General features: G+C 55.9%; 1 protein-coding gene across 1 annotated transcript; it reads left to right on the forward strand.

Annotated features, from left to right (window-relative positions):
* The first annotated feature begins 281 nt into the window (after positions 1-281).
* Positions 282-10,126, forward strand: LOC132385491 (pro-resilin-like). Its single transcript, XM_059957600.1, has 5 exons — positions 282-367; positions 617-776; positions 2,311-2,540; positions 3,472-5,738; positions 9,924-10,126. Exons 1-5 carry the CDS (start codon positions 282-284, stop codon positions 10,124-10,126), a joined length of 2,946 nt encoding a protein of 981 aa, XP_059813583.1.
* Positions 10,127-25,205: the final 15,079 nt, after the last annotated feature.

A 25,205-nucleotide genomic window follows, 5' to 3' on the forward strand; every position in this document is an offset into this window, starting at 1 on the left:
TTTCCTCTCCATCTCTCAGTTCTTGGTCATGGGATGCCAAAACCTCTTCAACATCACCTTCACCAACTTCCACAAACCCTTCGCCCAACTCTGTTTCCTTACTTCGTTCACTGCAATTGAAACGCTTAATTATGTCTAGGTTTACGCTAAGTGTAACAGCCTTACGCGCTCTTTTAGGCTTTTCCAATACCTTAGAACTCATCTTGCTAACGGATGCACAAAATTAAACGGACATAAAGCACAGATGCGCACAGGCACGTGTTTAAGCAATGCCGACTAGAATGCGGTTCCGGGGGAGGGGCTCGGCTGCTCGACACGCGCTGTCTTTTCTCGTAACAGTGAAAACACCTTCCGTTAGTGAAAGCAGGTAACTAATGTAGGTCTTTCGTAACAGTGAGGTGTCGTAAAGCGAACGGGGGCACCTGTATGTCTTATGTTAAGGTGTGTTTGTTTGTATGTTCAGGTCTATGCATGCACAAGCTGATTTTGCTCTGTTTATTTTGTGTCGTCAGCTTAAACCGACTCTATCCTCACTCCCTCCCGTTCCCTCGTGTACAGAGCCGCCTCCTCAGTATCCAACCCTCTCTCTCTCTCTCTCTCTCTCTCCCTGCCTCAGGAGAGGTGCCCACGTGGCTCTCAGCACTCGACTCGCCCGCCGTGCCCTGCCACTCGAAGGATCTTCGGAGGAGGAGGAGGGCGAGAGCCGAGACGGAGAGCCCGCCAGCGGCCGAGACGCCCCCCCAGAACAGGAACCAGCCGGGCCTCAGCCCCCCTCGGCAGGGGAGTGACGGCAAGTGGGGGGAGGGTAGATCACCTCTTCCCAACCCTCCAAGCTCAGGGTGGACGGAGGGCCTTGTGGAGAGAAATTCCTCGTCTGGTCTCTGCTTTCAGAATGCCCTTTTCTCTGTCACAACCCTTCTTTCTGCCCCCTGCCTTGATCCACGCTCTCTCTCTCCCTCTGCCCCCGCCTCATTCTCTCAGCAGCCCTTCTTTTGCCCTCTGCATATCTCTCTGCATCTAAGTAACACAAAAGCTGGAGGAACATCAATAGAAGTGAATAAACAGTCGATATTTTAGGCTAAAACCTTTTTTATATATATCCCTCCCTCCTCCTCGCCCTCTCCCTCTTCACCCTCTCTGCCCCTGTCCCTCTCCAGTCTGCCTCACTGCTCTTGCCATTTTGAAGGCCTTCTCACTTTTATTTTCGATCGCAATGACTGGAACATTCACGTTGCGCCTGCATTTTTAATGAAGTACATTAAATTAATTGACCAAACGCAGTCTGTTTTAGCAGAGCCCTCACCGAGCCGAGGGAGTGGGAGAGCTGTGGGTCAGACCCGGGGTGAGAGAGTGTCCTCACCGAGCCGAGGGAGTCCTCACCGAGACGAGGGAGTGGGTCAGACCCGGGGCGAGAGGGTGATCTCACCGAGCCGAGAGGTGTCCTCACCGAGCCGAGGGAGTCCTCACCGAGACGAGGGAGTGGGAGAGCTGTGGGTCAGACCCGGGGCGAGAGAGTGTCCTCACCGAGCCGAGGGAGTGGGTCAGACCCGGGCTGAGGGAGTGTCCTCACCGAGCCGAGGGATTGGGTCAGACCCGGGGGGAGAGAGTGTCCTCACCGAGCCGAGGGACTGGGTCAGACCCGGGGCGAGAGAGTGTCCTCACCGAGCCGAGGGAGTAGGTCAGACCCGGGGGGAGAGAGTGTCCTCACCGAGCCGAGGGAGTGGGTCAGACCCGGGGGGAGAGAGTGTCCTCACCGAGCCGAGGGAGTGGGTCAGACCCGGGGGGGAGAGAGTGTCCTCACCGAGCCGAGGGAGTGGGTCAGACCCGGGGGGAGAGAGTGTCCTCACCGAGCCGAGGGAGTGGGTCAGACCCGGGGAGGGAGTGTCCTCACCGAGCCGAGGGAGTGGGTCAGACCCGGGGAGGGAGTGTCCTCACCGAGACGAGGGAGTGGGTCAGACCCGGGGGAGAGGAGTGTCCTCACCGAGCCGAGGGAGTGGGTCAGACCCGGGGCGAGGGAGTGTCCTCACCGAGCCGAGGGAGTGGGTCAGACCCGCGGGGAGAGAGTGTCCTCACCGAGCCGAGGGAGTGTCCTCACCGAGCCGAGGGAGAGGGTCAGACCCGGGGAGAGAGTGTCCTCACCGAGCCGAGGGGAGTGTCCTCACCGAGCCGAGGGAGTGGGTCAGACCCGGGGAGAGAGAGTGTCCTCACCGAGCCGAGGGAGTGGGTCAGACCCGGGGGCGAGAGAGTGTCCTCACCGAGCGGAGGGAGTGGGTCAGACCCGGGGCGAGAGAGTGTCCTCACTGAGCCGAGGGAGTGGTCAGACCCGGGGGGAGAGAGTGTCCTCACCGAGCCGAGGGAGTGGGTCAGACCCGGGGGGAGAGAGTGTCCTCACCGAGCCGAGGGAGTGGGTCAGACCCGGGGGGAGAGAGTGTCCTCACCGAGCCGAGGGAGTGGGTCAGACCCGGGGGAGAGAGTGTCCTCACCGAGCCGAGGGAGTGGGTCAGACCCGGGGGGAGAGAGTCCTCACCGAGCCGAGGGAGGTGGGTCAGACCCCGGGGGGAGAGAGTGTCCTCACCGAGCCGAGGGAGTGGGTCAGACCCGGGGAGGGAGTGTCCTCACCGAGCCGAGGGAGTGGGTCAGACCCGGGCTGAGGGAGTGTCCTCACCGAGCCGAGGGAGTGGGTCAGACCCGGGGGGAGAGAGTGTCCTCACCGAGCCGAGGGAGTGGGTCAGACCCGGGGGGAGAGTGTCCTCACCGAGCCGAGGGAGTGGGTCAGACCCGGGGGAGAGAGTGTCCTCACCGAGCCGAGGGAGTGGGTCAGACCCGGGGGGAGAGTGTCCTCACCGAGCGGAGGGAGTGGGTCAGACCCGGGGGGGGAGAGTGTCCTCACCGAGCCGAGGGAGTGGGTCAGACCCGGGGGGAGAGAGTGTCCTCACCGAGCCGAGGGAGTGGGTCAGACCCGGGGGGAGAGTGTCCTCACCGAGCCGAGGTAATGGGTCAGACCCGGGGGGAGAGAGTGTCCTCACCGAGCCGAGGGAGTGGGTCAGACCCGGGGGGAGAGAGTGTCCTCACCGAGCCGAGGGAGTGGGTCAGACCCGGGGGGAGAGAGTGTCCTCACCGAGCCGAGGGAGTGTCCTCACCGAGCCGAGGGAGTGGGTCAGACCCGGGGGGAGAGAGTGTCCTCACCGAGCCGAGGGAGTGGGTCAGACCCGGGGAGAGAGTGTCCTCACCGAGCCGAGGGAGTGGGTCAGACCCGGGGGGAGAGAGTGTCCTCACCGAGCCGAGGGAGTGGGTCAGACCCGGGGAGAGAGTGTCCTCACCGAGCCGAGGGAGTGGGTCAGACCCGGGGGGAGAGAGTGTCCTCACCGAGCTGAGGGAGTGGGTCAGACCCGGGGGGAGAGAGTGTCCTCACCGAGCCGAGGGAGTGGGTCAGACCCGGGGGGAGAGAGTGTCCTCACCGAGCCGAGGGAGTGGGTCAGACCCGGGGGGAGAGAGTGTCCTCACCGAGCCGAGGGAGTGGGTCAGACCCGGGGGGAGAGAGTGTCCTCACCGAGCCGAGGGAGTGGGTCAGACCCGGGGCGAGGGAGTGTCCTCACCGAGCGGAGGGAGTGTCCTCACCGAGCCGAGGGAGTGGGTCAGACCCAGGGGGGGGGAGAGAGTGTCCTCACCGAGCCGAGGGAGTGGGTCAGACCCGGGGGGAGAGAGTGTCCTCACCGAGCCGAGGGAGTGGGTCAGACCCGGGGGGAGAGAGTGTCCTCACCGAGCCGAGGGAGTGGGTCAGACCCGGGGCGAGAGAGTGTCCTCACCGAGCCGAGGGAGTGTCCTCACCGAGCGGAGGGAGTGTCCTCACCGAGCCGAGGGAGTGGGTCAGACCCGGGGGGAGAGAGTGTCCTCACCGAGCCGAGGGAGTGTCCTCACCGAGCCGAGGGAGTGGGTCAGACCCGGGGGGAGAGAGTGTCCTCACCGAGCCGAGGGAGTGTCCTCACCGAGCCGAGGGAGTGTCCTCACCGAGCCGAGGGAGTGTCCTCACCGAGCCGAGGGTGTGGGTCAGACCCGGGGGGAGAGAGTGTCCTCACCGAGCCGAGGGAGTGGGTCAGACCCGGGGCGAGAGAGTGTCCTCACCGAGCCGAGGGAGTGTCCTCACCGAGCGGAGGGAGTGTCCTCACCGAGCCGAGGGAGTGGGTCAGACCCGGGGGGAGAGAGTGTCCTCACCGAGCGGAGGGAGTGGGTCAGACCTGGGGGGAGAGAGTGTCCTCACCGAGCGGAGGGAGTGGGTCAGACCTGGGGGGAGAGAGTGTCATCACCGAGCCGAGGTAATGGGTCAGACCTGGGGGGAGAGAGTGTCCTCACCGAGCCGAGGGAGTGGGTCAGACCTGGGGGGAGAGAGTGTCCTCACCGAGCCGAGGGAGTGGGTCAGACCCGGGGGGAGAGAGTGTCCTCACCGAGCCGAGGGAGTGGGTCAGACCCGGGGGGAGAGAGTGTCCTCACCGAGCCGAGGGAGTGGGTCAGACCCGGGGAGAGAGTGTCCTCACCGAGCCGAGGGAGTGGGTCAGACCCGGGGGGGGGGGAGAGAGTGTCCTCACCGAGCCGAGGGAGTGGGTCAGACCTGGGGGGAGAGAGTGTCCTCACCGAGCCGAGGGAGTGGGTCAGACCCGGGGGGAGAGAGTGTCCTCACCGAGCCGAGGGAGTGGGTCAGACCCGGGGCGAGGGAGTGTCCTCACCGAGCCGAGGGAGTGGGTCAGACCCGGTGGAGAGAGTGTCCTCACCGACCCGAGGGACTGGGTCAGACCCGGGGGGAGAGTGTCCTCACCGAGCCGAGGGAGTGGGTCAGACCCGGGGGGAGAGAGTGTCCTCACCGAGCCGAGGGAGTGGGTCAGACCCGGGGGGAGAGAGTGTCCTCACCGAGCCGAGGGAGTGGGTCAGACCCGGGGGGAGAGAGTGTCCTCACCGAGCCGAGGGAGTGGGTCAGACCCGGGGGGAGAGAGTGTCCTCACCGAGCCGAGGGAGTGGGTCAGACCCGGGGGGAGAGAGTGTCCTCACCGAGCCGAGGGAGTGGGTCAGACCCGGAGAGAGCGTCCTCACCGAGCCGAGGGAGTGGGTCAGACCCGGGGGGAGGGAGTGTCCTCACCGAGCCGAGGGAGTGGGTCAGACCCGGGGGGAGAGTGTGTCCTCACCGAGCCGAGGGAGTGTGTCAGACCCGGGGCGAGAGAGTGTCCTCACCGAGCCGAGGGAGTGGGTCAGATCCGGGGGGAGAGAGTGTCCTCACCGAGCCGAGGGAGTGGGTCAGACCCGAGGGGAGAGAGTGTCCTCACCGAGCCGAGGGAGTGGGTCAGACCCGGGGGGAGAGAGTGTCCTCACCGAGCCGAGGGAGTGGGTCAGACCCGGGGGGAGAGAGTGTCCTCACCGAGCCGAGGGAGTGGGTCAGACCCGGTGCGAGAGAGTGTCCTCACCGAGCCGAGGGAGTGGGTCAGACCCGGGGCGAGAGAGTGTCCTCACCGAGCCGAGGGAGTGGGTCAGACCCGGAGAGAGAGTCCTCACCGAGCCGAGGGAGTGGGTCAGACCCGGGGGGAGAGAGTGTCCTCACCGAGCCGAGGGAGTGGGTCAGACCCGGGGGGAGAGAGTGTCCTCACCGAGCCGAGGGAGTGGGTCAGACCCGGGGGGGGGGGGAGAGTGTCCTCACCGAGCCGAGGGAGTGGGTCAGACCCGGGGCGAGAGAGAGTCCTCACCGAGCCGAGGGAGTGGGTCAGACCCGGGGGGAGAGAGTGTCCTCACCGAGCCGAGGGAGTGGGTCAGACCCGGGGGGGGGGGGAGAGTGTCCTCACCGAGCCGAGGGAGTGGGTCAGACCCGGGGCGAGAGAGAGTCCTCACCGAGCCGAGGGAGTGTGTCAGACCCGGGGGGAGAGAGTGTCCTCACCGAGCAGAGGGAGTGGGTCAGACCCGGGGGGAGAGAGTGTCCTCACCGAGCCAAGGGAGAGGGTCAGACCCGGGGGGAGAGAGTGTCCTCACCGAGCCGAGGGAGTGGGTCAGACCCGGGGGGAGAGAGTGTCCTCACCGAGCCGAGGGAGTGGGTCAGACCCGGGGGGAGAGAGTGTCCTCACCGAGCCGAGGGAGTGGGTCAGACCCGGGGGGAGAGAGTGTCCTCACCGAGCCGAGGGAGTGGGTCAGACCCGGGGGGAGAGAGTGTCCTCACCGAGCCGAGGGAGTGGGTCAGACCCGGGGCGAGAGAGTGTCCTCACCGAGCCGAGGGAGTGGGTCAGACCCGGGGGGAGAGAGTGTCCTCACCGAGCCGAGGGAGTGGGTCAGACCCGGGGCGAGAGAGTGTCCTCACCGAGCCGAGGGAGTGGGTCAGACCCGGGGCGAGAGAGTGTCCTCACCGAGCCGAGGGAGTGGGTCAGACCTGGGGGGAGAGAGTGTCCTCACCGAGCCGAGGGAGTGGGTCAGACCCGGGGCGAGAGAGTGTCCTCACCGAGCCGAGGGAGTGGGTCAGACCCGGGGGGGGGGGAGAGAGTGTCCTCACCGAGCCGAGGGAGTGGGTCAGACCCGGGGCGAGAGAGTGTCCTCACCGAGCCGAGGGAGTGGGTCAGACCCGGGGAGGGAGTGTCCTCACCGAGCCGAGGGAGTGGGTCAGACCCGGGGGGAGAGTGTCCTCACCGAGCGGAGGGAGTGGGTCAGACCCGGGGGGAGAGAGTGTCCTCACCGAGCCGAGGGAGTGGGTCAGACCCGGGGGGGAGAGAGTGTCCTCACCGAGCCGAGGGAGTGGGTCAGACCCGGGGGGAGAGAGTGTCCTCACCGAGCCGAGGGAGTGGGTCAGACCCGTGGGGGAGAGAGTGTCCTCACCGAGACGAGGGAGTGGGTCAGACCCTGGGCCCCGGGGGGAGAGAGTGTCCTCACCGAGCCGAGGGAGTGGGTCAGACCCGGGGGGAGAGAGTGTCCTCACCGAGCCGAGGGAGTGGGTCAGACCCGGGGGGAGAGAGTGTCCTCACCGAGCCGAGGGAGTGGGTCAGACCCGGGGGGAGAGAGTGTCCTCACCGAGCCGAGGGAGTGGGTCAGACCTGGGGGGAGAGAGTGTCCTCACCGAGCCGAGGGAGTGGGTCAGACCCGGGGGGAGAGTGTCCTCACCGAGCGGAGGGAGTCGTCAGACCCGGGGGTAGAGAGTGTCCTCACCGAGCCGAGGGAGTGGGTCAGACCCGGGGGGAGAGAGTGTCCTCACCGAGCCGAGGGAGTGGGTCAGACCCGGGGGGAGAGTGTCCTCACCGAGCCGAGGGAGTGGGTCAGACCCGGGGGGAGAGAGTGTCCTCACCGAGCCGAGGGAGTGGGTCAGACCCGGGGGGAGGGAGTGTCCTCACCGAGCGGAGGGAGTGTCCTCACCGAGCCGAGGGAGTGGGTCAGACCCGGGGAGAGTGTCCTCACCGAGCCGAGGGAGTGGGTCAGACCCGGGGGGAGAGAGTGTCCTCACCGAGCCGAGGGAGTGGGTCAGACCCGGGGGGAGAGAGTGTCCTCACCGAGCCGAGGGAGTGGGTCAGACCCGGGGGGAGAGAGTGTCCTCACCGAGCCGAGGGAGTGGGTCAGACCCGGGGGGAGAGAGTGTCCTCACCGAGCCGAGGGAGTGGGTCAGACCCGGGGGGGAGAGAGTGTCCTCACCGAGCCGAGGGAGTGGGTCAGACCCGGGGGGAGAGAGTGTCCTCACCGAGCCGAGGGAGTGGGTCAGACCCGGGGGGAGAGTGTCCTCACCGAGCCGAGGGAGTGGGTCAGACCCGGGGGGAGAGAGTGTCCTCACCGAGCCGAGGGAGTGGGTCAGACCCGGGGGGAGAGAGTGTCCTCACCGAGCCGAGGGAGTGGGTCAGACCCGCGGGGAGAGAGTGTCCTCACCGAGCCGAGGGAGTGGGTCAGACCCGGGGGGAGAGAGTGTCCTCACCGAGCGGAGGGAGTGGGTCAGACCCGGGGGGAGAGAGTGTCCTCACCGAGCCGAGGGAGTGGGTCAGACCCGGGGGGAGAGAGTGTCCTCACCGAGCCGAGGGAGTGGGTCAGACCCGGGGGGAGAGAGTGTCCTCACCGAGCCGAGGGAGTGGGTCAGACCCGGGGCGAGAGAGTGTCCTCACCGAGCCGAGGGAGTGGGTCAGACCCGGGGGGAGAGAGTGTCCTCACCGAGCCGAGGGAGTGGGTCAGACCCGGGGGGGGGGGGAGAGAGTGTCCTCACCGAGCCGAGGGAGTGGGTCAGACCCGGGGGGAGAGAGTGTCCTCACCGAGCCGAGGGAGTGGGTCAGACCCGGGGGGAGAGAGTGTCCTCACCGAGCCGAGGGAGTGGGTCAGACCCGGGGAGAGAGTGTCCTCACCGAGCCGAGGGAGTGGGTCAGACCCGGGGGGAGAGAGTGTCCTCACCGAGCCGAGGGAGTGGGTCAGACCCGGGGGGAGAGAGTGTCCTCACCGAGCCGAGGGAGTGGGTCAGACCCGGGGGGAGAGAGTGTCCTCACCGAGCCGAGGGAGTGGGTCAGACCCGGGGAGAGAGTGTCCTCACCGAGCCGAGGGAGTGGGTCAGACCCGGGGGGGAGAGAGTGTCCTCACCGAGCCGAGGGAGTGGGTCAGACCCGGGGGGAGAGTGTCCTCACCGAGCCGAGGGAGTGGGTCAGACCCGCGGGGAGAGAGTGTCCTCACCGAGCCGAGGGAGTGGGTCAGACCCGGGGGGAGAGAGTGTCCTCACCGAGCCGAGGGAGTGGGTCAGACCCGGGGGGAGAGAGTGTCCTCACCGAGCGGAGGGAGAGGGTCAGACCCGGGGGCGAGGGAGTGTCCTCACCGAGCCGAGGGAGTGGGTCAGACCCGGGGGGAGGGAGTGTCCTCACCGAGCCGAGGGAGTGGGTCAGACCCGGGGCGAGGGAGTGTCCTCACCGAGCCGAGGGAGTGGGTCAGACCCGGGGGGAGAGAGTGTCCTCACCGATCCGAGGGAGTGGGTCAGACCCGGGGGGAGAGAGTGTCCTCACCGAGCGGAGGGAGTGGGTCAGACCCGGGGGGAGAGAGTGTCCTCACCGAGCCGAGGGAGTGGGTCAGACCCGGGGGGAGAGAGTGTCCTCACCGAGCCGAGGGAGTGGGTCAGACCCGGGGGGAGAGAGTGTCCTCACCGAGCCGAGGGAGTGGGTCAGACCCGGGGGGAGAGAGTGTCCTCACCGAGCCGAGGGAGTGGGTCAGACCCGGGGGGGGAGAGAGTGTCCTCACCGAGCCGAGGGCAGCAACCGCAGATTCAGTGCCTTGGCAACAGACTCTCCCAGACTCCCTGGAGCACTCCTTCAGGCAGTCAGCAGAATGGGTGGATCCCTTTCTCGTATGTCCCTGATGGCTCCAGTGATGCACTTGGCAGCTTTTGTCCTGCCCTCCACAGCGTGGTGATCCTCTCTACAGCACATCTGTAGAAGTCGGTGAATATTGATGTGCATAGTCCAGCTCTTTTCCGAAAGTAGAGATGTTGGTGAGCTGTCCTGCCATAGAATCACAGAAAAGTACAGCTTAGAAACAGTCCATTCGGCCCATTTAATCCATGCCAACCCGTTTAAACTGCCTAGTCCCATCGACCCGCACCAGGACCCTAGCTACCATGTACCTAACCAAACTCCTCTTGAGCGTTGAAATCAAGCTCACTTGCACCAAATGCGTGGGCAGCTTGTACCACCCTCTGACAACCCTCTGAGTGAAATCTCCCCTTCAAACTTGTCATCTTTCACCCTTAACTCACGAGCTCTGGTTGTAGTTCCTTCTAACCTCAGTGGGTGAAGCCTCCATTTACCTAGTCGATACCCCTCATAGCTCTGTCCATCTCCTCTGAGTCTTCTATGTCCCAAGAAATATTCAGTCTTATAACTCAGGTTCTCCGGTCAGTATCCTTGTAAATTTGCTCTGGACTCCTTCAACCTTATTTACATCTTTCCTGTGCGTAGGTGACCTAAACTGCACGCGATACTCCAAATTAGGCCTCACCAACATCTTCTACAACTACACCATAACATCCTGCACTCGATACATGAAGGCCAATGTGCCAAATGCGTTCTTTTTCAATGAATTGTGGATCTACGTTCCCACCGTAACACCTACTGAAGTGCAACACCTCACACTCCTCAGAGCCCGGACGTTCGGTGGGTAACCCCTCACACTTGTCTGCACGATTTTCTGGGATGTGCGATGTGTTCTGGGAGCATGAGAAATGTGCACATCCAGGGGTTCGAAGTCCAGAGTAACAATTGTTCTGTTATTCTTTACAATTATGTACAGAAAATGACATTAACGACACTTGAATAAAAGGCAAGACACTAATCAAAGAGCATGTTGACCTCAGCAACCCCGCTGGACAAAAATTGTTTGTCAAAACTGCTGCTTCCTCAAAACTTTGTTTTATTTGTTAGTGATAGATCTGTTAAAACTGAACACAAAGATAATTTTAGACTACAGGAATCACGTAAGAATTTGGAGAAACAAGAAATTAACTTTTATTGAATATGGAGAGTTTAATTGCACAATGGTGCTGATGCCTTGCGGCAGTTCAGCTAAGCTAAAACTGAGGGTTTTTGTTTGTACTCCGTGTCGATCAGCCAGCGTTGATGGAGTCCTGATACCGTTTCTCCATGACCGTAATGTTCTGGTGAAACCTTTCACCGTGCTCGTCAGTGACTGATAGGGATGAGAGGCATTGATTGTGTGGATAGTCAGAGGCTTTTTCCAGGGCTGAAGTGGCTAGCGTGAGAGGGCACAGGTTTAAGGTGCTGGGGAGTAGGTACAGAGGAGATGTCAGGGGTAAGTTTTTTACACAGAGAGTGGTGAGTGTGTGGAATGGGCTGCCGGCGGTAGTGGAGGTGGATACAAAAGGGTCTTTTAGGAGACTCCTGGACAGGTACATGGACCTCAGAAATATAGGGGGCTATGGGTAACCCTAGCTAATTTCTCAGGTAAGGACATCTAGGGCTTTGTGGGCTGAAGGGCCTGTATAGTGTTATAGGTTTTCTATGTTTCTATAAATGGGAATGCAGAAAATTAATCTCCATTGACAGGTTGCACCATGGTTTTGTAAGTTTGAAGGAAGTTGCCAACCAGCTGCATGCAGTTTGGAGCTGTCTGGTTGCCAGGAAAAATCTCAGCCACATGCAAGACTGCCTTCCATGTGATTTTATCCGGTCCCACTAGAAGATCTTCGAATTGCCTGTCACTGATGACCTGCTTGATTTGTAGATCAATGAAATGCCTTCCTCAATCTTGGCCTCAGTTATTCTGTCTTGACTTATGAATTGAAATAACAAGTATAGACAATTTCAAACAGGTGGTGCATGATAGGGAAATTTCATGGTGATTTTCATGATCAGCAACCCAAAGTAAATAAGATTCACAAAAAAGTTTTCAGGAAGCAAAACCTTTGTTGTCCAGTGAGAGCTGGTTTACTGTTGTCAGAGATCAGAGCATGGAGATAGAACAAACAATAGCGGAATGAAGTGTTAAAGAGTTCAGGCAGAGAATGAGGTGCAAAGACGATGACATGCAGGCCCCAAGCCTGCCGGCGACAGGGCACAGCAGCCACAACAGTCAGAGGGAAAATGGATCAGCCATGATGAAATGGCAGACTCGATGGGCCAAATATTCTCCTATATCTTACGGTCTTATAAAAAAAATTAATACAACTGACAAAAATAAATAGTGAGGTCGGCTTCATGGACAACGTGTGGGGATCTCACTGGAACCTACCGATGTTGAAAGGACAAGACAGGGTGGATGTGGAGAGGATGTTTCCTATGGTGGGGTATCCAGAACTAGAGGGCACAGCCTCAAAGTTGAGGGGTGACCCTTTAGAACAGAGGTAAGGAGACTTTTTTTAGCCAGAGTAATGAATCTGTGGAATGCTCTGCCACAATCTGCGGTGGAGGCCACGTCCGTACATATATTTAAGGCAAAAGTGGATAGTTTCCTGACCGGTTAGGCCATCAAAGGATATGGTGAAAAGATGGGCTGGATGTCCCAATTCTGTTCCTCTGTCTTACGGACCATTCAGAAACCTGGTTGGTGGAAGGGAACAAGCTGGTCTGCACTTGGGTCCTCAGGTTCCTCTACCCCCTCCCTGACGGTAGTAATGAGGAGAGGGCATGTCCTCCATGCTGGATACCGCCTTCTGGAGGCAGTCGATGGTGGGGAGGAGCTGACTGAGTACGACCCTCTGCGGAGAGACAGCTCCCACCCTCGTCCCGACTGCAGGACTAGATAGCCATTGCAGCTCAGAAGCAGACCCTTCAGCCCATCAGAATCGTGCTGAACAAGATCCCCATCCAATCCAGTGACAACTGATCCCTCTAAACCTTTCCTATCCGTGTACCTGCCTCAACCACTTCCTGTGACAGCTCATTCCTCCAGGTGAAAAAGTTGCCCCTCATGTCCCTGTTAAATCTCTCTCCCCTCTCACCTTAACCCTTGATTACCCAACCGTGGGGAGAAAGACTGTGCACATCGCCTATCTGTGTCTCTCGTGGTTTCATATACCTCTGCAACCCCTCAAGGAACAAAGAAATGCAGTAGAGTCAATGAAAATCTACACACAAGCATAATGGACGCACAGGAGTTGTCAGAAACTTCAGAGTGAGTCTGTAGGTTATGGAATCAGGTCCCCTCTGGTTCAGGAGCCTGATGGTTGAGGGGTAATAACTCTTCCTGAGCCTGGAGGTATGGGACCTGTGGGGGGGGGGGGTGTCCTTGATGATGGATGCTGCTTTTCTGCGGCAGTGTTCCTTGTAAATGTGCTCGGTTGTGGGGAGGGCTTGTGATGGACTGAGGGTGTGAGGGAAAGGGGGGGGAGAGAGAGATTGATTATTGACCATGTGTACATTGCACCAAGCAGTGTAATGCTCTATTCGCCTTAACAACCTAAGGATGTGCTGGGATTTAGCTCCCAAGAGACCTGGATCCGGAGCTGCAGCTCGATGACCTACAGGGAGAGTGAACACGAGATAGAGAGGGAGTTAGTCACCCCGAGGCGGCAGGAGTTAGATAAGTGGAGGCGAGGGGAAGAACTCAGATAGTAGAGAGCACACGTGTGGTCACCCCCCTCAGTAATCGTTATCTCATTTTGGCTGCTGTTGGGGGGGGGGGGGTGACCTGACGCAGAACGACCATGGTGATCGGGTCTCTGGCACTGGGCGGAAAAAGGGAGAGAGGAAGATCAGAAATGCCATAGTGAGGGTAACAGACAGGATAGAGATACCCACGTGGTAAGTTGTGACCCAGGTGGCAGGATGCGGGATGTGTCTGACAGGGTGCAGTTCTCTGAAGGGAGAGGGTGAACAGCCAGAAGTCTTGGTACACGTTGGTACCAATGATTTAGGTATTAAAAGGGAGGAGGTCCTGAAGGGAGAATTCAGGGAGTTTGGTAGGAGGCTGAAAGGAAGGGCCTCGAGCCTCTGCCATGTGCTAGCCAGGGTAAGAATAGCGTGATCAGGCATGTTAACGTGTGGCTGAGGGGGCAAGGACCCGGATTCTTCGAAAACCAACAGCACAATACAAGCCCTTCGGCCCACTTTACAGCCGATATAAAAAGGACAGGCTGCGTCTGAACCCAAAGGCCTCCAATCTCCTAGCAGGCAGGTTTAATAGGGCTGAGGAAGGGGGGAAACAGAAATAAATCAGATAGAAAGGACAGGCGGGAGGAGAGATCACAGTCAGTGGAATGAGTTACAGGTGTGAGGCAAATACTGGACTGAGAGTGTTGTGTTTGAATGCACCAGGCATAAGGAATAAAATGGATGATCTTGAATATCAGCTAGAGATTGGCAAATATGACATTGTGTCCATCTCTGAAACCTGGCTAAAGGATGGCTGCCATTGGGAGCTGAATGTCCAAGGGTATACAGTATAACGGAAAGATAGGTTAGTTGATGGTGTGTCTCTGTGTACAAGAAATAATATTAAATGATTGGAAAGAAATGACATGGGATTAGAAGGTGTAGAGTCTCTATGGGTTGAATTGGGTAAAAGGCAGTTGTATACAGGTGTCCAATCAGCAGCCAGGATATAGATTACAAATTGCAGCAGGAGATCGAAAAAGCGTGTCAGAAGGGCAATGTCTTGAAAATCATTGGGAATTTTAACATGGAAGTGGACTGGGAAACCAGGCCAGTACTGGACCTCAACAGAGAGAATTTGTAGAATGTCTCAGGGATGGTTTTTAGAGCAGCTTGTTGTCGAGCCCACCAGGGGATCGCCTGTGCTGGACTGGGTGTTGTGCGATGATCTGGAGGTGGTAAGACAGCTTAAGGTTAATGAACCCTTGGGGAACAGTGATCACAATATGATCGAGTTCACTTTGAAATTTGAGAGGGGAAAAATAAAATCCAATGTGTCGGTATTTCAGTGGAATGAAGGAAATTACAATGGCATGAGGGGGAACTGGCCAAGGTTGACTGGAACGGGACACGAGCAGGAAGGACAGCAGAGCAGCAATGGCTGGAGTTTCTGCGAAGAATGAGGAAAATTCAAGACAGATATATTCTAAATTAGAAGACATTTTCGAATGGAAGGAGGACATTACTGTGGCTGAGAAGTGAAGTCAGAGCCAAAGTTAAAGCAAGAGAGAGGGCATAGAAGGAAGCCAGAGCCAGTGGGAAGATAGAGGATTGGGAAGCTTTTAAAAACTTGCAGAGGAAACTAGGAAGGTCATTAGGAAGGAAAGGATTAATTATGAGAGGAACATAAGAGACAGGAGCAGGAGTAGGCCAATCGGCCCCTCAAGCCTGCTCCGCCATTCAACAAGATCATGGCTGATCCAATCTTAACTCTAGTTATCATCCAATCCCACAAGGCAACAGTGCCAACCAACAGGGCACAATGCCGCCCATTTTATTTTATTATTCATCCCGCCCAAACCCATGTGATCACCCGGGGAAAAAAAACGATTTGCCAATTGAGGAGAAAAAATCTGGAAAATTCCTCTCCCACCCATCCAGGCTATCGAAAACTGGTCCAGGAGATCACATGGCTGATCTAAACCTAGCCTCATGTCCACTTACCTGCTCGCTCACCGTATCCCCTAATGCCATTTCTATCCAGGAAAATGTCTATCTCTGTTTTGAATTTATTGAGTGTAGTAGCTTCCACAGCTCTCTGGGGCAGTAAATTCCACAGCCCCATTACCCTCTGAGTGAAGAAATTTCTCCTCATCTCAGTCCTGGAACGGCATCCCCTTATTTTAAGATTACGTCCCCTAGTCCTAGTTTCATCCATCATTAGGAACATTCTCCCCGCATCCACCCGATCAAACCCCTTCACAATCTGATATGTTTCAATAAGATCACCTCTCATTCTTCAGAACTCCAATGAGTAGAGTCCCAATCTACTCAACCTCTCATCATACATCAACCCACCCATCCCCGGAATTAACCTGGTGAACCTTCTCTGCACTGCCTCGAGAGCCAGTATGTCCTTTCTTAAATATGGACACCAGAACTGCACGCAGTACTCCAGGTGTGGTCTCACCAATACCCGGTACAACTGCAGTAAGACCTCCCTGTTCTTATACTCCATCCCCCTAGCAATAAAAGCCAGCATTCCATTGGCCTTCTTGACCACCTGCTGCACTTGCATACTAACTTTTTGTGTTTCCTGCACCAGGACCCCCAGATCCCTTTGCACAGAAGCACTTTCCAGTTTCTCTCCATTTAGATAATAACTTGCTCTATTATTTTTCCTGCCAAAGTGCAAGACCTCACACTTGTCAGTATTATATTTCATCTGCCAGATGTCTGCCCAATCACTCAGCCTATTTATGTCCCCCTGCAGGGTTTCAATGTCCTCCGCACTCATTACACTCCCTCCCATCTTTGTGTCATCAGCAAACTTCGATACGTTGCACTTAGTCCCTTTCTCCAAATCATTAATATAGATTGTAAAGAGATGGGACCCCTGTGGAACACCACTAGTCACCAACTGCCAGTCTGAGAATAAACCATTTATCCCAACTCTCTGTTTTCTGTTAGAAAGCCAATCCTCCACCCATGCCAGAATATTATCCCCAATCCCATGATTTTTTACTTTAAGTAATAATCTTTGGTGTGGCACCTTGTCAAATGCCTTTTGGAAGTCCAAATACACCACATCCACTGGTTCCCCTTTATCTACCCTATATGTTATGTCCTCAAAGAACTCCAACAAATTTGTCAAACATGACTTCCCTTTTGTAAAGCCATGCTGACTTTGTCCTGTTAAGCTATGTTTATCCAAATGCCCTGTTACTGTTTCCTTAATTATCAATTCCAACATTTGCCAACCACAGATGTTAGGCTAACTGGCCTGTAATTCCCAGCCTTCTGTCTATTGCCCTTTTTAAATAAAGGAGTTACGTTAGCATTTTTCCAATCTGCCGGGACCATTGCCGAGTCCAGCGAGTTTTGAAAAATTATCACTAATGCATCTACAATCCAGACCGCCATTTCCCTTAAGACCCTAGGATGCAAGCCATCCGGTCCAGGGGGTTTATCCACCTTCAGTCCCATTAATTTATCAAGTACCATTTCCTTGGTGATTTGATTACTTGATTCCTTGATTAATATCAAAGAAGATACTAAAAGCTTTTTTAAGTATGTAAAGAGTAAAAGACAGTCGAGGGTAGATATAGGATCAGTAGAAAATGACGCTGGAGATATTGTAATGAGAGATGCAGAGATGGCAGAGGAACTGAATGTGTATTTTGCATCAGTCTTCACAGTAGAAGACGTCTGTTGTATACCGGACATTCAGGAGTGTCGGGGAAGTGAAGTTTGTGCGGTGAAAATTATGACTGAGGTGGTGCTCAGGAAGCTCAATGGTCTGAGGGTGGATAAATCTCCTGGACCTGATGGAATGCACCCTCGGGTTCTGAAGGAAGTACCTAGAGGTATTAACGATGATGTATGAAAGGGAGAAGGTTAGGGGTGGAAGGTGCCTTGGTGGCTTGACATCTACTAGGTAGCATTGAACCATGTTTTTCCAGTGACTAGTGGTGTGCCTCAGGGATCTGTACTGGGTCCAGTGTTGTTTGTCATATACATTAATGGTCTGGATGATGGGGTGGTAAATTGGATTAGTAAGTATGCAGATGATATGGAGATAGGTGGCGTTGTGGATAATTAAGTAGATTTTCAAAGCTTGCAGAGAGATTTAGGCCAGTTAGAAGACTGGGCTGAAAGATGGCAAATGGAGTTTGAGATATTGTCATTTAAAGTAAAATTGGATAGGCATATGGACAGGAAAGGAGTGGAGGGTTATGGGCTGAGTGCAGGTTGGTGGGACTAGGTGAGAGTAAGTGTTCGGCACAGACTAGAAGGGCCAAGATGACCTGTTTCCGTGCTGGAATTGTTATATGGTTATATCTTTCAAGAATCAATAGATTCTGGTATTGTACCAGATGACTGGAAAATTGCAAATGTTACTCCACTATTTAAAAAGGGTGGGAGGCAGCAGAAAGGAAACTATAGACCTGTTAGCCTGACGTCAGTGGTTGGGAAGTTGTTGGAATCGATTGTTAGGGATGAGATTATGGAATACCTGGAGGCACATAACAAGATAGGCCAAAGCCAGCGTGGTTTCCTGAAAGGAAAATCCTGCCTGACTAACCTACTGCAATTCTTTGAGGAAATTACAAGCAGGGTAGACAAAGGAGATGCCGTAGATGTTGTGTACTTGGATTTTCAGAAAGCCTTTGACAAGGTGCCGCGCATGAGGCTGCTTAGCAAGATAAGAGCCGATGGAACTACAGAGAAGTTACTAGCATGGGTGGAGCATTGGCTGGTTGGCAGAAAACTGAGAGTGGGAATAAAGGGATCCTATTCTGGCTGGCTGCCGGTTACCAGTGGAGTTCCACAGGGGTCGATGTTGGGTCTGCTGCTGTTTGCAATGTTTGTCAATGATTTGGACCATGGTATTAATGGATTTGTGGCTAAACTTGCCAATGATACAAAGGTGGAGGAGTGGATAGTGTTGAGGAAATGGACAGCCTGTTTACAGTCAATGGAGCAAAAAACACAGAACCAGTGCTATGGGCAAAAGCGCACGGTTAATGAGAGAGGTGGGAGGAGAGTGCCAGGAAGGTGACAGTAACCATGAGTTACAAAGGCAGTACGCAGAAGAGCTCTGAACGCAGAACACGTCGAAGTGGGTGGGCCACAGCAGCAGAACACCACAAATATTTGTCACTTTATTGGGTATTAAGTGGCAACTGAGAGTATTTTATTAATCCTTTCCTGCAAGTTACATAAAGTTTGTGTTGCTAATGAAACTAAAAGCTAATTTTCATGGTATTTACACGAGATTCTGCAGATATTGGAAATCCAGAGCAACACACACAAAATGCTGGAAATGCAGGTTTATTCTCACAGTCGTGTGTCAATGCAATACATAATATAGAAGAGAAAAAATAAAAAAAGTAAATTAATTACAGTCTATGCATATTGAATAAGTTAAAAATCTTCCAACAACAGAAATAACATTTTAAAAAGTGATGTGCTGTCCACGGGTTCAATGTCCATTTCGGAATCAGATGGCAGAGGGGAAGAAGCTGTTCCTGAATCGCTGAGTGTGTGGCTTCAGGCTTCTGTACCCCCTACCTGATGGTAACAGTGAGAAAAGGGCATGCCCTGGGTGCTGGAGGTCCTTAATAATGGACACTGCCTTTCTGAGACACCGCTCCCTAAAGATGTCCTGGGTACTCCAAAATGGAGCTGACTAGATTCACAACCCTCTGCAGCTTCTTTCGGTCCTGTGCAGTAGCCCCTCCATACCAGACAGAGATGCAGCCTGTCAGAATGCTCGCCATGGTACAACTACAGGTTTTTGAGTGTATTTGTTGACATGCCAAATCTCTTCAAACTCCTAATGAAGTATAGCCACTGTCTTGCCTTCTTTATAACTACATCAATATGTTGGGACCAGGTTAGATCCTCAGAGATCTTGACACCCAGGAACTTGAAGTTGCTCATTCTCTCCACTTCTGATCCCTCTATGAAGATTGGTATGTGTTCCTTCATCTTACCCTTCCTGAAATCCACAATCAGCTCTTTCGTCTTACTGACGTTGAGTGCCAGGTTGTTGCTGCGGCACCACTCCACCAGTTGGCATATCTCACTCCTGTACGCCCTCTCATCACCACCTGAGATTCTACCAGCAATGGCCGTATTGTCAGCAAATCTGTAGATGGCATTTGAGCTGTGCCGAGCCACACAGCCATGTGTATATAGAGAGTAGAGCAGAGGGCGAAGCACACACCCCTGAGGTGCGCCAGTGTTGATCGTCAGCGAGGAGGATATGTTATCACCAATCCACACAGATTGTGGTCTTCCGGTTAGGGAGTCGAGGATCCAATTGCAGAGACCCAGGTTCTGCAACTTCTCACTCAGGATCGTGGGAATGATGGCACGTATTAAAAGCTGAGCTGTAGTCGATGAACGGCACCCCAAGTAGGTCAGGCTGAGCAATAGAGAATGTGAGAGATTGAAAGATGGGGAGTGTGTAAAACGGGGCAAGAGGGGGAGAGAACAAGGTACGGGAGGTAGGGAAAAAGAGAGGGGCAAGAAATGATGCACTTGAGATACCAGACAAGGTTACAGACACAAAAGAGGGGTTTAAACAAGAGAACGGGGAGTGTAGGGGTTACAGAGATAGAGAGTGGGTGAGGGAGGGGTTTGAACAGGAGGACGGGGAGTGTAGGGGTTACAGAGATAGGGAGGGGTTTGAACAGGAGGACAGGGAGTGGGGGGGTTACAGAGATAGGGAGGGGTTTGAACAGGAGGACAGGGAGTGGGGGGGTTACAGAGATAGGGAGTGGGTGAGGGAGGGGTTTGAACAGGAGGACGGGGAGTGTGGGGGTTACAGAGATAGGGAGGGGTTTGAACAGGAGGACGGGGAGTGTGGGGGTTACAGAGATAGAGAGTGGGTGAGGGAGGGGTTTGAACAGGAGGATGGGGAGTGTAGGGGTTACAGAGATAGGGAGGGGTTTGAACAGGAGGACAGGGAGTGGGGGGGTTACAGAGATAGGGAGGGGTTTGAACAGGAGGACAGAGAGTGTGGGGGTTACAGAGATAGGGAGAAGGGGAGAGGGGTTTGAACAGGAGGATGGGGAGTGTGGGGGTTACAGAGATAGGGAGGGGTTTGAACAGGAGGACGGGGAGTGTGGGGGTTACAGAGATAGGGAGGGGTTTGAACAGGAGGACAGGGAGTGTGGGGGGTTACAGAGATAGGGAGAAGGGGAGAGGGGTTTGAACAGGAGGATGGGGAGTGTGGGGGTTACAGAGATAGGGAGGGGTTTGAACAGGAGGACGGGGAGTGTGGGGGTTACAGAGATAGGGAGGGGTTTGAACAGGAGGACAGGGAGTGTAGGGGTTACAGAGATAGGGAGGGGTTTGAACAGGAGGACAGGGAGTGGGGGGGTTACAGAGATAGGGAGGGGTTTGAACAGGAGGACGGGGAGTGTAGGGGTTACAGAGATAGGGAGGGGTTTGAACAGGAGGACAGAGAGTGTGGGGGTTACAGAGATAGGGAGAAGGGGAGAGGGGTTTGAACAGGAGGATGGGGAGTGTGGGGGTTACAGAGATAGGGAGGGGTTTGAACAGGAGGACGGGGAGTGTGGGGGTTACAGAGATAGGGAGGGGTTTGAACAGGAGGACAGGGAGTGTGGGGGGTTACAGAGATAGGGAGAAGGGGAGAGGGGTTTGAACAGGAGGATGGGGAGTGTGGGGGTTACAGAGATAGGGAGGGGTTTGAACAGGAGGACGGGGAGTGTGGGGGTTACAGAGATAGGGAGGGGTTTGAACAGGAGGACGGGGAGTGTGGGGGTTACAGAGATAGGGAGTGGGTGAGGGAGGGGTTTGAACAGGAGGACAGGGAGTGTGGGGGTTACAGAGATAGAGAGTGGGTGAGGGAGGGGTTTGAACAGGAGGATGGGGAGTGTAGGGGTTACAGAGATAGGGAGGGGTTTGAACAGGAGGACAGGGAGTGGGGGGGTTACAGAGATAGGGAGGGGTTTGAACAGGAGGACAGGGAGTGTAGGGGTTACAGAGATAGGGAGGGGTTTGAACAGGAGGACAGGGAGTGTGGGGGTTACAGAGATAGGGAGGGGTTTGAACAGGAGGACAGGGAGTGTAGGGGTTACAGAGATAGAGAGTGGGTGAGGGAGGGGTTTGAACAGGAGGACAGGGAATGTGGGGGTTACAGAGATAGAGAGTGGGTGAGGGAGGGGTTTGAACAGGAGGATGGGGAGTGTAGGGGTTACAGAGATAGGGAGGGGTTTGAACAGGAGAGGGAGTGTAGGGGTTACAGAGATAGGGAGGGGTTTGAACAGGAGGACAGGGAGTGTGGGGGTTATAGAGATAGGGAGTGGGTGAGGGAGGGGTTTTAACAGGAGGACAGGTAGTGAAGGGGTTACAGAGATAGCGAGAGGTTTGAACAGGAGGACGGGGAGTGTGGGGGTTACAGAGATAGGGAGAAGGGGGAGGGGTTTGAACAGGAGGATGGGGAGTGTGGGGGTTACAGAGATAGGGAGAAGGGGGAGGGGTTTGAACAGGAGGATGGGGAGTGTGGGGGTTACAGAGATAGGGAGAAGGGGGAGGGGTTTGAACAGGAGGACGGGGAGTGTGGGGGTTACAGAGATAGGGAGAAGGGGGAGGGGTTTGAACAGGAGGACAGGGAGTGTGGGGGTTACAGAGATAGGGAGAAGGGGAGAGGGGTTTGAACAGGAGGATGGGGAGTGTGGGGGTTACAGAGAGGGAGGGGTTTGAACAGGAGGACGGGGAGAGTGGGGGTTACAGAGATAGGGAGAAGGGGAGGGGTTTGAACAGGAGGATGGGGAGTGTGGGGGTTACAGAGATAGGGAGAGGTGAGGGTGGGGTTTGAACGAGGACGGGGAATATAGGGGTTAGAGAGATAGAGAGGGGTTTGAACAGGAGGACAGGGAGTGTGGGGGTTACAGAGATAGGGAGGGGTTTGAACAGGAGGACGGGGAGTGTGGGGGTTACAGAGATAGGGAGAAGGGGGAGGGGTTTGGAGGATGGGGAGTGTGGGGGTTACAGAGAGGGAGAAGGGGGAGGGGTTTGAACAGGAGGATGGGGAGTGTGGGGGTTACAGAGATAGGGAGGGGTTTGAACAGGAGGATGGGGAGTGTGGGGGTTACAGAGATAGGGAGAAGGGGGAGGGGTTTGAACAGGAGGACAGGGAGTGTAGGGGTTACAGAGAAGGAGGGGTTTGAACAGGAGGAACGGGAGTGTGGGGGTTACAGAGATAGGGAGTGGGTGAGGGAGGGGTTTGGACAGGAGGATGGGGTCTGTAGGGGTTACAGAGATAGGGAGGGGTTTGAACAGCAGGACAGAGAGTGTGGGGGTTACAGAGATAGGGAGAAGGGGAGAGGGGTTTCAACAGGAGGATGGGGAGTGTGGGGGTTACAGAGATAGGGAGGGGTTTGAACAGGAGGACGGGGAGTGTGGGGGTTACAGAGATAGGGAGGGGTTTGAACAGGAGGACAGGGAGTATGGGGGTTACAGAGATAGGGAGAGGGTGAGGGAAGGGTTTGAACAGGAGGACAGGGAGTGGGGGGGGTTACAGAGATAGGGAGGGGTTTGAACAGGAGGATGGGGAGTGGGGGGGTTACAGAGATTGGGAGGGGTTTGAACAGGAGATCGGGTGTGTAGGGGTAACAGAGATAGGGAGGGGTTTGAACAGGAGGACGGGGAATATAGGGGTTACAGAGATAGGAAGAGGTGAGGGTGGGGTTTGAACAGGAGGACAGGGAGTGTTGGGGTTACAGAGAGGGAGGGGTTTGAACAGGAGGAACGGGAGTGTGGGGGTTACAGAGATAGGGAGGGGTTTGAACAGGAGGACGGGGAGTGTGGGGGTAACAGAGATAGGGAGGGGTTTGAACAGGAGGACGGGGAGTGTGGGGGTTACAGAGATACGGAGGGGGTGGGGGAGAGGTTTGAACAGGAGGACGGGGAGTGTAGGGGTTACAGAGATAGGGAGTGGGTGATGGAGAGGTTTGAACAGGAGGACAGGGAGTGTAGGGGTTACAGAGAGGGAGGGGTTTGAACAGGAGGACAGAGAGTGTAGGGATTACAGAGAGGGAGGGGTTTGAACAGGAGGACGGGGAGTGTGGGGGTTACAGAGATAGGGAGGGGTTTGAACAGGAGGACGGGGAGTGTGGGGGTTACAGAGATAGGGAGGAGTTTGAACAGGAGGACGGGGAGTGTGGGGGTAACAGAGATAGGGAGGGGTTTGAACAGGAGGACGGGGAGTGTGGGGGTTACAGAGATAGGGGTTTGAAGAGGAGGACAGGGAGTGTGGGGGTTACAGAGATAGGGAGTGGGTGAAGGAGGGGTTTGAACAGGAGGACAGGGAGTGTAGGGGTTACAGAGATAGGGAGGGGTTTGAACAGGAGGACAGGGAGTGTGGGGGTTACAGAGATAGGGAGTGGGTGAGGGAGGGGTTTGATCAGGAGGACAGGGAGTGTAGGGGTTACAGAGATAGGGAGGGGTTTGAACAGGAGGACAGGGAGTGTGGGGGTTACAGAGATAGGGAGTGGGTGAGGGAGGGATTTGAACAGGAGGACAGGGAGTGTAGGGGTTACAGAGATACGGAGGGGGTGAGGGAGAGGTTTGAACAGGAGGACAGGGAGTGTAGGGGTTACAGAGAAACGGAGGGGGTGATGGAGTGGTTTGAACAGGAGGACAGGGAGTGTAGGGGTTACAGAGAGGGAGGGGTTTGAACAGGAGGACAGAGAGTGTAGGGGTTACAGAGAGGGAGGGGTTTGAACAGGAGGACGGGGAGTGTCGGGGTTACAGAGATAGGGAGAGGCTGAGGGAAGGGTTTGAACAGGAGGACAGGTAGTGTAGGGGTTACAGAGATAGGGAGAGGTGAGGGTGGGGTTTGAACAGGAGGACAGGGAGTGTAGGGGTTACAGAGATACGGAGGGGGTGAGGGAGAGGTTTGAACAGGAGGACAGGGAGTGTAGGGGTTACAGAGAAACGGAGGGGGTGATGGAGTGGTTTGAACAGGAGGACAGGGAGTGTAGGGGTTACAGAGAGGGAAGGGTTTGAACAGGAGGACAGAGAGTGTAGGGGTTACAGAGAGGGAGGGGTTTGAACAGGAGGACAGGGAGTGTGGGGGTTACAGAGATAGGGAGAGGGTGAGGGAAGGGTTTGAACAGGAGGACAGGTAGTGTAGGGGTTACAGAGATAGGGAGAGGGTGAGGGGTTTGAACAGGAGAACAGGAGGACGGGGAGTGTGGGGGTTACAGAGATAGGGAGGGGTTTGAACAGGAGGACAGGGAGTGTCGGGGTTACAGAGAGGGAGGGGTTTGAACAGGAGGACGAGGAGAGTGGGGGTTACAGAGATAGGGAGGGGTTTGAACAGGAGGACGGGGAGTGTGGGGGTTACAGAGATAGGGAGGGGTTTGAACAGGAGGACGGGGAGTGTGGGGGTAACAGAGATAGGGAGGGGTTAGAACAGGAGGACGGGGAATATAGGGGTTACAGAGATAGGGAGAGGTGAGGGTGGGGTTTGAACAGGAGGACAGGGAGTGTAGGGGTTACAGAGAGGGAGGGGTTTGAACAGGAGGAACGGGAGTGTGGGGGTTACAGAGATAGGGAGGGGGTGACGGAGGGGTTTGAACAGGAGGACGGGGAGTGTAGGGGTTACAGTGATAGGGAGGGGTTTGAACAGGAAGACAGGGAGTGTGGGGGTTACAGAGATAGGGAGGGGTTTGAACAGGAGGACGAGGAGTGTGGGGGTTACAGAGATTGGGAGGGGTTTGAACAGGAGATCGGGTGTGTAGGGGTAACAGAGATAGGGAGGGGTTTGAACAGGAGGACGGGGAATATAGGGGTTACAGAGATAGGGAGAGGTGAGGGTGGGGTTTGAACAGGAGGACAGGGAGTGTAGGGGTTACAGAGATACGGAGGGGGTGAGGGAGAGGTTTGAACAGGAGGACAGGGAGTGTAGGGGTTACAGAGAAACGGAGGGGGTGATGGAGTGGTTTGAACAGGAGGACAGGGAGTGGGGGGGTTACAGAGATAGGGAGGGGTTTGAACAGGAGGACAGGGAGTGTAGGGGTTACAGAGATAGGGAGAGGGTGAGGGAAGGGTTTGAACAGGAGGACAGGTAGTGTAGGGGTTACAGAGATAGGGAGAGGGTGAGGGGTTTGAACAGGAGAACAGGAGGACGGGGAGTGTGGGGGTTACAGA

This window comes from Hypanus sabinus, assembly GCF_030144855.1.
Source record: "Hypanus sabinus isolate sHypSab1 chromosome 24 unlocalized genomic scaffold, sHypSab1.hap1 SUPER_24_unloc_21, whole genome shotgun sequence".
Lineage (NCBI taxonomy): Eukaryota > Metazoa > Chordata > Chondrichthyes > Myliobatiformes > Dasyatidae > Hypanus > Hypanus sabinus.

Coding starts and splice junctions, on each gene's coding strand:
- LOC132385491 (XM_059957600.1), top strand. CDS start 282: ATGCGGTTCCGGGGGAGGGGCTCGGCTGCTCGACACGCGCTGTCTTTT. Junction 368..616: donor CCTTCCGTTAGTGAAAGCAG/GTAACTAATGTA, acceptor TCCCTGCCTCAG/GAGAGGTGCCCACGTGGCTC. Junction 5,739..9,923: donor GTCCTCACCGAGCCGAGGGA/GTGGGTCAGACC, acceptor TCCTGTGCGTAG/GTGACCTAAACTGCACGCGA.